The 12,595-nt window shown below is 41.2% G+C and overlaps 1 protein-coding gene across 2 annotated transcripts in view; it reads right to left on the bottom strand.

Moving 5' to 3' along the window:
* Positions 1-12,595, bottom strand: part of USP13 (ubiquitin specific peptidase 13) — a 113,241-nt gene that overhangs the window by 18,089 nt on the left and 82,557 nt on the right. For both annotated transcript variants that reach the window (XM_059687101.1, XM_059687102.1), the window contains exons 14-19: positions 9,642-9,730; positions 7,020-7,142; positions 5,723-5,749; positions 3,903-4,046; positions 1,756-1,922; positions 133-286 (exon numbers count right to left, since the gene is read on the bottom strand). In XM_059687101.1, coding sequence (XP_059543084.1) covers positions 133-286; positions 1,756-1,922; positions 3,903-4,046; positions 5,723-5,749; positions 7,020-7,142; positions 9,642-9,730 — 704 coding nt within the window. The remainder of the gene's footprint in view (positions 1-132; positions 287-1,755; positions 1,923-3,902; positions 4,047-5,722; positions 5,750-7,019; positions 7,143-9,641; positions 9,731-12,595) is intronic.

Here is a 12,595-nt window from a genome sequence, read left to right as displayed (position 1 = left end):
GTTTATGAGAAGATGAGATCTGTGCTCACTTTTGAATGATGGCAAACGTTTTAATATGTGTGGTGGCAGGGAAGGGGGTGAGCCGAATGTATAGTCACAATTTCTCAGACAATCCCCAGGCAAAGAACTTACTTCCAGATCCATCCTTGACTCTAGGTCCTTCCGGCTTGGCCTCGGAAATAATGTTTGCATTGGCGTTATTCTCCATCTCGATCACAAAGTCGCTGTCCTCCTCAAACTCGGGGTGGCTAAAGATCCAATCCAGGGCTCTTTCCAGGTTACTGTTCTAATAAAACAAAACATGTTTACAATGTATGCAGCCCTCGGGCCTCCTTATACCCTGACCATGTGAACCAGGATGTCAAGCAGCTACGGCAGGAGGCCTGGATCCATTAGTCCTAAGTGTCTTCCGAGTAAGAAGCTCTGACTCCACATATGAAATGTGCTTGGTATTCTGCAAGTCTCCCAACCGAGATCAGGAACTAGACTCACTGGAAAAAAATTCTGAGCAGCAGATCAGCATTCCAAGGCCCATATCAGTCTTTATTTCTGCAGGCTGATGCTGATAATGACGGGGTACAGAATGCCAAGGAGTATGGCATGTGTTTGGGTGCAGCCCTTCCAAAGGCCACAATAACTGCACTACATTCTCTGCCAACTATATTTCCTGCAGATAACCATGCCAGGTAGAAGGGTACCAATGCGAGTACTATATTAACGCCTCCTCTCCCCAAACGATGGCACAATGGTTGAACTGCAGTAGAGACAAAATTAACACCTTGATTAATGATGGCAACACTGGTTAGTTAAGTTAAATTGTTTTAAACTGACCTCCGTACAGTTCAAACCAAATGACCAGAAAAACATGTCCATCTCCCCCTGTTTGTGATATCACTGGAGGGGTAAAGAGTTTATTTAGACATAGTCAGAATCTCTGGTGGAAGAGTCAACCAAGGAAAATAAGACATAAGCAGGTGCCCAGAGTGAAACAAATGCTAGTTGAGAATCGTGGTGACCAGCAGGCAACCAGTCCAGACACTGAGAAGGAATCAGTAGCAGACAATCACTCATAAATGGAACATAATGTGGCAAGGAAGGATAGGTTAAAAAAAAAAAAAGTACTTTCCCCTCAATATTAAACAAAGATGTGCACTTTGAAAGGGAAACTTCTATCTATCCTAGCTTCACGGTGCTTTCTCTCCTGACAATATCAGAAGGTTCATGAATACCGGGAGAACCTTCTCTCTCTGCAGAGGGAAACAGAAGCAGAGAATTCCAAGGACCCATTCAGTCTTCACTATGAGGATTTCTGGGGACATTTCTCCAAGGTCTTAGTATCAAAAAAGCATGATTTTTCCTAAAGAACTGCCTGATTGAACACAAAATTTCATGCATCCCTCTTTGCTCTAGGACAACAAGTAAGCTTCAGGTCAAATGTCTGGCCCTCTGTTAATAAGCATTAAGATGATATGGAGTTTCTTTCATTTAGATCATCTTGCCCCAGTTATATTATCTCTCTATTTTTTTTTCTTATCTCCCTAGTGTTAAACTCTCTGTATGATTTCCCTCATTCATTTACTTGAGCTTTATGTATACTATATGCAAATAAATCTCCGTGGGCCATGGTGGTGTATAGAGTAAGGCAAACATGACCCCAAAAGATGACAGAATATTGGAAAGTCTCAATTGCTACTGACAAAATACAAACCACTCCAATCAGAGAAGAGAATCCAACGCACAGTCTCTTGCACTTACTGTTGCTCGTAGCGCCTGAATAGCCTGATTTCGATGGAAACCCATGGAGGTGATGATAGATACAGTCTCCTCCGGAGGCTGGTTATCCAACCCAGTAGCACCAAAAACAGAGGCTCCAGCAGACGCTGCTCCTCCATAACCAGGCATGGTCAATGGTTCGGCAAAATCTGGGGAAAATAATCATGCTCAGAACTTTTTCTTTTTTTTTAATCTTAAAATAAACAATACTTCAAAGCCAAGAAGGAAGAATACATGTAAAGTTACAATAATCAAGATAGTCAGTACTGGCATAAAGATAAACATATAGATCAAGTGAACAGAATCGAAAGTCCAGAAATAAGCCCACAAATCCATGGTCAAATGATTCCCAACAAGGCTACCAAGACCATTGAATCGGGTTAGGACAATCTTCTCAACAAATGCTGCTCAGAGAATTTCATATTCACATGCAAAAGAATGAAGGCAGAACTCTACCTCACACCATATACAGAAATTAACTCAAAATGGATCATTGACCTAAATGTAAGAGCTAAAACTACAAAACTCGTAGAAGAAAACATATGAGTAAATCTTTGTGACACTGGGGTAGGCAATGGTTTCTTAGAAACAACACCAAAAGCACAAGTGACAAAATAAAAAAAAATAGGCAACTTACACCTCATCAAACTTAAAAACTTTTGTTTACAAAGATACCATCAAGAGAGTGAGAAGACAACCCACAGAATGGGAGAAAATATTTCCAAATCATATATCTAAGGTACTTGTATTCAGAATACAAAAAGAACTCTCAGAACTCAACAATAAAAAGACAAATAACCTCATTAACAATGGGCAAAGGATATGAATAGACATTTCTCCAAAGATATATAAATGACCAATAATATGAAAAGATGCTCTACATCATTAGTCGTTAGGAAAATGCAAATCAAAACTATAATGAGACACCACTTCACATCCACTGGAATGGCTACAATAAAAACAGTAATAACAAGGTTGGTGAGGATATGGAGAAATTGAAACCTTCATACACTGCTGGTGGGATATAAAATGGTGCAGCCACTGTTGAAAACAATTTTGCAGTTCCTCAAAAAGTTAAACATAGAGTCACCATATGACACAGCAACTCCACTCGAGAAATGAAAACATGCCCACACAAAATAGGTATATCCACATTATTCACAGTAGCCAAAAAGTGAAAACAACCCAAGTGGCCATCAACTGATCTATAATAATAAAAGCGTAATATGCTAATTAGACTGGACGTCCTTCTGGACACCCTTCCAGAAGAAGCTGGGGCTGTGAGGGAAGCCTGGGTCCTGGGTGCCAGAGGGAAGCTGGTGATGATGGCAGCTGGGGGAAGGAAGGCCTACTCTTGCGCAAATTTCGTGCATCGGGCCGCTAGTAAAAGGATAAATAAAATGTAGTGTGTCCATACAGTAAAATATTATTCATTCATAAGAAGAAATGAAATACTGATATATGCTACAACATAAATGAATCTTAAAAGCATTATGCTAAGTGAGGGAATCTATACACAAAGAAATCTCATATTGTATGCTTCCATTTGTATGAAATGTCCAAAATAGGCAAATCTAGAAAATTGATTAGTGGTTGCCAAGGGCTACGAAGAGCAGGGGAATAGAAAGTGACTGCTAAAGTGTACAGGATTTCTTTGCAGGGGACAAAATATTCTAAAGTTAGGTAATGGTGATAGTTGTAAGTTTACTAAAAACCACTGAAGTGTACACTTTAAATGAGTGAATTATCTTAATAAAGTAGATAAAAGTAAAAGCTAAACAGGCTCCATGTCTTCACGCACATTTGTCTATTTTAAGTCTTCATCTTCTCCTCGGTAAAAATATATCCCATATCTTTCCAGTGGTCTGAATTATATCTCAACCAAGCTATTACTTAAAAATAAGAGGAAAGACAAACACTGTGACTTTACTCCACAGGCAAAGGAAGCGCGCGCGCGCGTGTGCACACACACACACACACACACACACACACACACACACTCTAAAGCAGACTGTGAGCTAAAAAGTCATTTGGGGGACAGATCTGGAGGGTTTGGAAGGACCAAGCCTTAGTTAGCATCACTGAGTTCTGCATCAGACTCGAAAGCCATTCCATTTCCGACCACCTACCTGGCTCCTCCATGTGAACAATGATCCAGTTGAAGGCCACCTCGGCTCCCATATTTCCAGTAAAGTACACAGCCTTCCGACACGCTTCTAGAGGGAAGCCCATCTCGGCCAGCTGCATCACCGATGACTCATCGATGTCTGAGGCTACAGAGCACAGCAGGACATTCTGGTGTAAAAAGGTAAACTACCTTCCTGTCTTAGCGTCTCTTCACCCCTTTATCCACCTGCTATCCAAAGAAAGTGCTATTTGTTAGGTGTACAAATGGTGGTTTACCTGGTTTGTTTGTTTCGTTTGAAGCCATCCAAATATTAAGCTACAGTGGGGCCTTGACTTACGAGTGTCCTGACTAACGAGTTTTTCGAGATACGAGCCGTCTCTTGGCCGATTTTTTGCTTTGAGTTGCGAGCTAAAATTCGGGTTACGAGCCAGCTTCAGATACCCCACCGCTAGCTGGCGCAGTGAACGTCACAGTGAACGCCATAACATCAGCCCAGCATCACGTGTCTCACTCGTTCACTTTAAGATTTGACATACGAGTAATTTGAGTTACAACCTCCATCACAGAATGAAAGTCAAGGCCCCACTGTATTTGAGTTGAGTTGACCTAAAGCAGTGGTTCTCAACCTTCTTGCCCTTTAAATATAGTTCCTCATGTTATGACCCAACCATAAAGTTATTTTCATTGCTACTTCATAACTGTAATGTTGCTACTGTTATGAATCGTAATGTAAATATCTGATATGCAGGATGGTCTTAGGCGACCCCTGTGAAAGAGTCGTTCGACCGCCAAAGGGGTCGCGACCCACAGGTTGAGAACCGCTGACCTAAAGCTTTGCCCTCAATAGGAATCATGATAATCACCTGGTCAATCCAAGCACTGAAAACCAACTATCTAATTTCGTATGGGGAGATTTAGTGTATTCCCAGAACCATGTCAGCCCCTCAGATCATGCTCAAGACCTCTACAGCAGCCTCTCCTAGGACTGAAATTGGAAGAGAAAAGCATTATCTACAGGTCAAAAGGGCCGTTCCTTAAATCTCACGAGAGGCTATAGCAGGCCTTTAGGTATATCAGCAATCAAAGGAAGTACTCAACTCTGGGAAATGGAGAGCACAAATGTTAACAATAGTTCGTCTCCAGAAAGGCTTTGTAGACAAAAATATTCAGTGTATTTAGTGCTAAACACTCCCTCTTTCTCCTAATTATTATCTAAATATTTAGTATAAATAGTGTATTTTTAATTTTTTTTTTTTTTAGAAAACCAAGAATATCAGCTCCCATAGAATTAAAGGAAATAAAAGGCTATAAAATTAACACACAATCCAATGACACTAACAGCCTTGAGAGTATTAATACTACCATATCCTGCCAGACGTGTGTCTTCGTTATGTGTCCAGCATCAGGAGCAAAAAGTGACTGGCTACTGTGCTATCATTGCAAGAAGAGGCCTCCTCATGTAGCCAGAGAAGAAAGAAATGGCATCATTAGCCCCCATTCATTCATGAGGAACCAGGCTCAGAGAAGTTAAGTAAATGATTCTAGGTCACACAGTCATGAATGGCAGAGCCCAACTTTCCAACCCAGGGCTGGTTCGCGCTCATGCTAATCGTCACTTTTGTGAGCTACAGGGACACTTAACCACCATTGTCACTGGTTTACATTTGCTACCTCAACTTGCAGACAAAAAATCATTTCCACTGAGGAAAAGCTACATATACACACGTACAGAGCAATGTCCTTCTACTCAACCCCCACAGATAAATGTATCAGGCCAATAACCATTGTAGGACACTGGGAAATTTTTCAAAAGATACATACGGTCTATCAATTGGTTCATCAGGCGATCTGGAAATTAAAGAAGAGGGAATGAAATGAGACCAAACCATGGCAAGGTGTTTTAGAGAAAGACCACCCCCACCTGACCAACATAAAGTCATTACAGTAAGGAGGGGAAATACCAGGTTTCAGGCATTTAGAGCAGATAAAACATGATGCTCTGGTTATCATCGTAATGAACTAAATCAGTTCTCTCCCTGTATTTCTAAAAACTCTATGTAAGTACAAGCCGATGATTCCATTAAGAGCCTCAGAGAAAGCTGGAGTCGTGCTTATAAGCCATCTTGTCCTTCTGTGATATTCATACTGATCGCTTCTTTCTTGAATTCCTTTCAAGAACCACCTGTACCCATAACCCAGAATGTCCCATGTACAGGTCTCTCTACACTCTGTGCTTTCACATTTGATTCGCATTAGAGAACTATGGGGCAAGATGCCTATCTGGAATCCTGTCTTGCTCCTCTTGGATTCACCTTACCCTCCTTGTGCACTCAAATTCGGTCACTAATAACATTCACTGCTCATGTGGTGAAAGGCCTTTGGTAGAGCGGCCTAGAGTGCTCTGTCGCTATGAGTTATTCCACTTAATTAACTCTTTAAGAAGGTGAACAGTAAACAGGTGAGCAAACAAAGCCAGAACGAAACTGATTTCATCAGAATAAATGAGCTAATCATGGAACCAAGATTTTTCAGCACTGTCCTTGGAACCACGAAGGTGAGGCAACTATTTTTTGCATGTCCTTTTCCCTTCAAAAGTGAAGCATTATGAACAATGAATGATTTATCATTCACAGAGTGAAAGAGAAACTCAAACCACTCTCTGGCTATGAAGTAGTGATGAAGCTGGGAAGGTAAGATGTGGGCAAAATGTTTAAAACCAACACACACAGTTGAATTTCCCCTTCCGGTTGTCCAAAGGTATTCCGAGAATGACACTGCTCCCCTAGACTAGGAGCCTACTGAAAACACCCACTTTCTCCCCTACACGTCCATTTGGGGAAGTGGAGAGAAGGCAAAGCCATAGGCAACATAATCTAAAAATTTTCTGGGGATTGGCTGCCCTCTGTTGCCACAGGTTCCTTTCAACTACTTGTGATGGGTCTGTGTCTCTTCCCATGTCAATTTTAAATTTACGGTTACATCCAGGCCTCGCTTCTGTCTATGGTGGGTTACATCAGAGGCAGACAGCCAAGGGACAGCAGAGTGGTGGGAGAAAAGTGACTATTCCAGCAGACTAGGGTAGCGGGAGGGGTAGAGAATGTCCTCCTGAAGATGATACCTTTTGAGTCATCAGGAATGACGATGGGGGGGCTGATGTCCGGAAGTTCCTCCTCTCCTGGCTGTAACCCCCTGGCTCGGAGATGGTTGATATCAAGTAGGTCTGGCATATCAATAGAAACATCTGCAAAAGGAGAGCGATTAATACACTGGATTCTCCAAAATCTCACAATCATCTCCTAAAATCAGCACCACTGACTCTACATGCATGTGTCTAGGCCAGTGGTCGGCAAACTACAGCCCCTTGAGTGTGGCTCTTCCACAAAATACCACGTGCGGGCGCACACGTACAGTGCGATTAAAACTTTGTGGCCACACTGAAGGGGCCAAAGAGCCGCATGTGGCTCTCGAGCCGTGGTTTTCCGACCACGGGTCTAGGCAGAGCTAAGGTAAGCTTTGCCATTCCCTGGAGCAATCACTGGGCCAGAAGACTCATCACGACTGATTAGATTTTAGTGGTGAACCAGTGGAAAGTGCAGAGGGTGCCCGGATTTCACACTGAACAAGAACAAATGGAATAAGCCAGGAGTCACACACTGTCAGCCCATAGATCATTTGTAGCCCAGAAGCTTTCTGTGTGATGTTTTTGAACTTTTTTTCAGCAAAAAAATTCCAACTCTTAAACCCAAGATTTTAATGTATAAATCCAAATTTCCAGCTTATTTTGGAAACAAAACTGTAGCACCTTCTCATATGGGTGCCCCCTGTGACAGCCTGTCACAGATCTCGCCACTTCCTATTGCCCCCATGACCCTGAGCCTCATATTTGTGCTATTCTGATTCTTATAATAGAAAAATGTATTTCTAATCCATGTCTTTATCCAAAGTGGAATACCGAAGAAAGATCAAGATAGCTAGCTACATGTCTCTTACACCCATCCATTTCTTTAATGTACGTTATCACCCTGTCCTCATTAGGCATGTGAGTTTGTAACCCCTTGTTTGTGCCTTTTCTCAGATCATGATGAGTAATGTGATTTAACTAAGGTAATAAATAAAGAATGAAGTTTTAAAGAAATTAGTTGAATCTCAGATCCTGGGTACATTTTTTAGCTTCTCAGTTCAGTAGTTCTTATGTTGACTAACATACAAAATTTATCAGTCTAATAATGCTGTTGAGATTTAGTATTGCAGATATTCAGATATCATAATAAATGGGTTCAAATGTTGTAGGGTGTGTGTCTTGGGCTAGCAAACAGAACCTGAACATAGTATCCCCCAAACACATTATGATGCCAGGTATATCAATCCTACTTAAAACAACCACCCCAAGAAAAAGCTTAGTTTTAAAAAGGTTTTTGATCTTAGAGGACAGCAAAACAAACATAATGTCTGACCTACAAAATCAATACAATTGTTCCTCAACAGAAAAATTCAGGTTCATTAAAAGAAAGCTTTGGAACTCCTTTAAACTGAGCAAGTCTATGAAATCTTATCTGGATTTTTGTTCCTTTCTAGGAATTCCAAGGACAAAGAAAAAAAAGAACACTGTGTCCAAAACAGTTCAAAGCCTTTAGAAGTCAGTTTTTTCCCAGGTACTTCTCAGATCCACGGAGGAAAAGCTAAGTGATGAGCATCCTGCCCTCTGCCCACCTCTCTGCCCACAAAATCATTCCACATGAAGAGTAAAAATCTGCCAGAGAATCAGTCACAGCCCGGCATAACATCAAACAGGTGCTGTGTAAACTGGTAGGGCTGGAGGGTTCTGGGAAATCACTCCAGGTGATTTTCCATTCTTTTTACCCATTCCCTTCAGACAAGCAGATGAGTGCTTAATCAACCAGTGTAAAGCCTGAGTAGTTGTTTTTTTTTAAGTGCTCAAAAACATACAAAGTTTAAAACACTGGCAAACAGTCTGAGGTACTGGCTTGAAAAAATCAAAGAGGATAAAACTGGACCTCCTTCTATGCCACGAAGGGGGCTTGACTTGGCGTGGTGAACACACAATGCATGATACAGATGATGTATTATAGAATTATACCCCTGAAACCTGTATGATTTCATTAACCAATGTCACCCCAATAATTTCAATAAAAAACAATAATAAATAAATACAAGTAAAAAATAAAACATAGTATTTAATGATTTAAACAAGAAGAAATTTCCCTGGCAGGTTTGATTCTGTTCAAGGCACATGCTTAGGTTGTGGGCTCGGTCCCCAGTGGGGGGCATGCAGGAGGCAGCTGATCAATGATTCTCTCTCACCATTGATGTTTCTCTCTCTCTCCCTCTCCCTTCCTCTCTGAAATCAATAAAATATATATTTTAAAAAAGAAGAAATTACAAATCCCAAGCCCCACTCCAGACCTGCTGAATCAGCATCTGCATTTACCAAGATCCCCAGGTAATCTGTATGCACCACAACCTTTGGGAAGCACTATTTATTGATTATGTGGGGGTCCTGTTTTCACTCCTAGGGTCCACTCATGCCAGACACCATTATTCGAGGGATGCCAATTTTACCATCAGTGCTTATCATATACTCAAAAGAGGAAAGTGGAAATAATGGAAAAATAATGAAATGGAACTTTCCGGCAGCCAACCACTCATGGCTCTTTCACGTGCCATGTTTTTTAAATGGTTAATTTGATGTTGTAAGCAAAAGCATGCACAAGATACCTACCGAATTTTTTGGGAACCCAGTCAAGACCAAAAGTGAACTTCTTTATCTGCACTACCAAGTATTCAGGGAATGAGGCAAAGCGAGATGTTCTGGGAAACACAAGGGGATTGATTGTATCAGTGAAACAGGCAGTCAGAATTGTGAGCACAGTTCATGAAGCATCACTGTTGTCTGAGGCACCCCTGCAGTCCGCGCCTGGGCCAAGTGCAGGATCAGCAGACAGCCGTCAGCGCGCACGCTCAGCCACTCCTGCTCATTCCTCCTGGCCTTTTTATGAACGGGGGAGTACGCTGTCCTTTGAGAGTGACTTTGGACCCATTGCCAAATTCTTACTTTTACTTTGCTGTGGCATTTTCTATTTCTGAAAAGTGCTTTCCAACCAGTTTTCTCTAAAACCCGTGATGAAACTTAGTATATACATTTGTAGGTCTGTGAGGGCATGAATGCATTGTGTGGGGGGTTTTTTACACTCAGTATTATTTTGTATTAGTTTCAGGTGTACAGCAGAGTGGTTAGACCAGGGGTCCTCAAACATTTTAAACAGGGGGACAGTTCACTGTCCCTCAGACCATTGGAGGGCCGGACTATAGTTTAAAAAAAACTATGAACAAATTCCTATGCACATTGCACATATCTTATTTTGAAGTAAAAAAACAAAATGGGAACAAATACAATATTTGTATTTGCATGTGGCCTGCGGGCCGTAGTTTGAGGACCCCTGGGTTAGACAATCATATATTTTACAAAGTGTTCCCCCTAATACTTCAAGCACCCCCCTGGCACCATACAGAGTTATTACAATATTAATGATTATATTCCCTGTGCTTTATTTTACACCCCTGCGACTGTTTTGTAACTACCAAATTGTACTTTTTAACTCCTTTACCTTTTGTATTATGTGTTTGTATATGGGGTTTGTAAAAGCTGCCCAAGCAATCCTGACACACTCCCCCGCCTCTGCTCCCTCCAAGAATCGCTATCTTACAGCACAAAGTTGGCATGGGGGGGGAGGGGGGCGGTCTTTGGAGCTTTTGTTGAGGTTGACTGGTGGAAATGCCAGGGCCTCATTAACATACTACTGCACCTAAATCCAAGGTCACACGGATCCTAGAGGTATATATATTATGGGTAAGAAAGGCTGAATTGCCTGGAATTGAGTTTGGCAACTTTATGCACAGACTATTCAGTGTGCACACCTAATTCACACCCTGGTTCCAGCTCATTCTCTCAATATTTATCATCTTAGTTATAACAATCATTTCTATTTCAGTGTCAATGTGCATGTGGTAGGTATATGTAAAAAATAAAATTAGCTATAGACAGGTACCATAGCTAACATAAAAAATTCTAGAAGAGCCTGTCTGGAAACTCCACTCTCCAAATCTAAGTCAGTGCCTTCTACCTGGACTGTATTCTCCCAGAACTCAGAAAACAAATGCAAATCACTGCTGCCCCCTAGTGCAGAAGAGAAGTCGCAGCACAGAGACAGAGCACTGTCCAAAGAGAGTTGAACCGTGGTGGGTCCTGGATGTGCTCCTTAATTCACTCCAAATCGAGCAAATCACACACACTCCCTGAGGCTCCATTTTTCACATCTACAAGTGGATTCATTAATAATATCTACCGGCTAGGACTGTGCAATGTCCATAAAAGTATGTGAAACCGCTTGACACACTAGAATGTACTACTATCTATACCTAACGAATTAATATGACCATTTTGTCATGAAAGAACTAGACTCCATGAGGCCTTGGACATGACTCAATGTGTCACTGACCTGCATTTTGCCTGAGGCGAAATGCAACTGCTCTTCATCTCAAATTCTCCATCACAGTTGTGGCAGAGGGGACCAGGCAATAACATAAGGAAGCTCTTCCAAAAACACTGGAGCTTAACCATCCTAAGGAATGGATCTTTTATGACCCTGGCTCACTCTCCAGAAATTACATATTATCTCTAATTAAGTTTTCCTATTGCTGAGAGGCAGTATTAAACACCATTCTTACTTAATTATAGCCAAGTCCTCAATTGCACCAAAAACCAAGAAACTCTATCTGATATGTTCAACTAATGTAAAAATGTAACTTCTCAGGCCTCTTTCTCTTACCACATTAGCTTCCAATCTGAAAAGTATATAATAGTGAAATCAAGCAAAAGTCACCAATAAATCAACGATTTCCGAAATGTGGTTGAGGAGCCCCCGGGCTCTTGTAGTTGCTCTGTGGTCCGTGTCTGGGTGAAGTATCAGTTGGTAAGTATTACCATGGGCAGGGGGACAGAGTTAGGGGAGCAGAGCATAATTTAACATTCTTATGAGTAACTACCCCTCTAAAAGTACCAGAAAGCAGTTAGATGATGTCCACATTATATTTTCCCTGTTGGGTAAATATTTTTTATTCATCTTTGTAAGCTACACAAGTCTCAAGTTGAATCACACATGCAGTAATAGTTAAATATATATAAGGAAATAAAATGAGCTAAGACAAATAAAATGCTTAGAACAGTGTCTGACCTTGCTACTGTGTTGTCTATTGACAACCTATTATCATTATTTAGAATATATCAATTATTGACAGCTGGCATGGCTCAGTGGTTGAGCATCGATCTATGAACCAGAAGGTCACAGTTCAATTCCCAGTCAGGGCACATGCCCGGGTTGCAGGCTCAATCCCCGGTGTGGGGCATGCAGGAGGCAGCTGATCAATGATTCTCTCTCATCATTGATATTTCTGTTTCTCTCTCTCTCTCTCTCTCTCTCTCTCTCTCTCTCTCTCTCTCTCTCTCTCTCTCTCTTTCTCTCTCTCTCTCCCTTCATCTCTGAAATCACACAAAAAATATTAAAATATATATCAATTGTTCATTAATTACAATTAAGGCAAAAATATTGTGTAAACCTTGTTAAGAAAATAAAAGCTGCCCCCCTCCCCAAAATTAAGATTGTCTACTATATTAAA

Source organism: Myotis daubentonii, chromosome 3 (assembly GCF_963259705.1).
Source record: "Myotis daubentonii chromosome 3, mMyoDau2.1, whole genome shotgun sequence".
Lineage (NCBI taxonomy): Eukaryota > Metazoa > Chordata > Mammalia > Chiroptera > Vespertilionidae > Myotis > Myotis daubentonii.
Note: the sequence above shows the minus strand (reverse complement) of the source record. Positions and strands in the feature narration are given on the sequence as shown.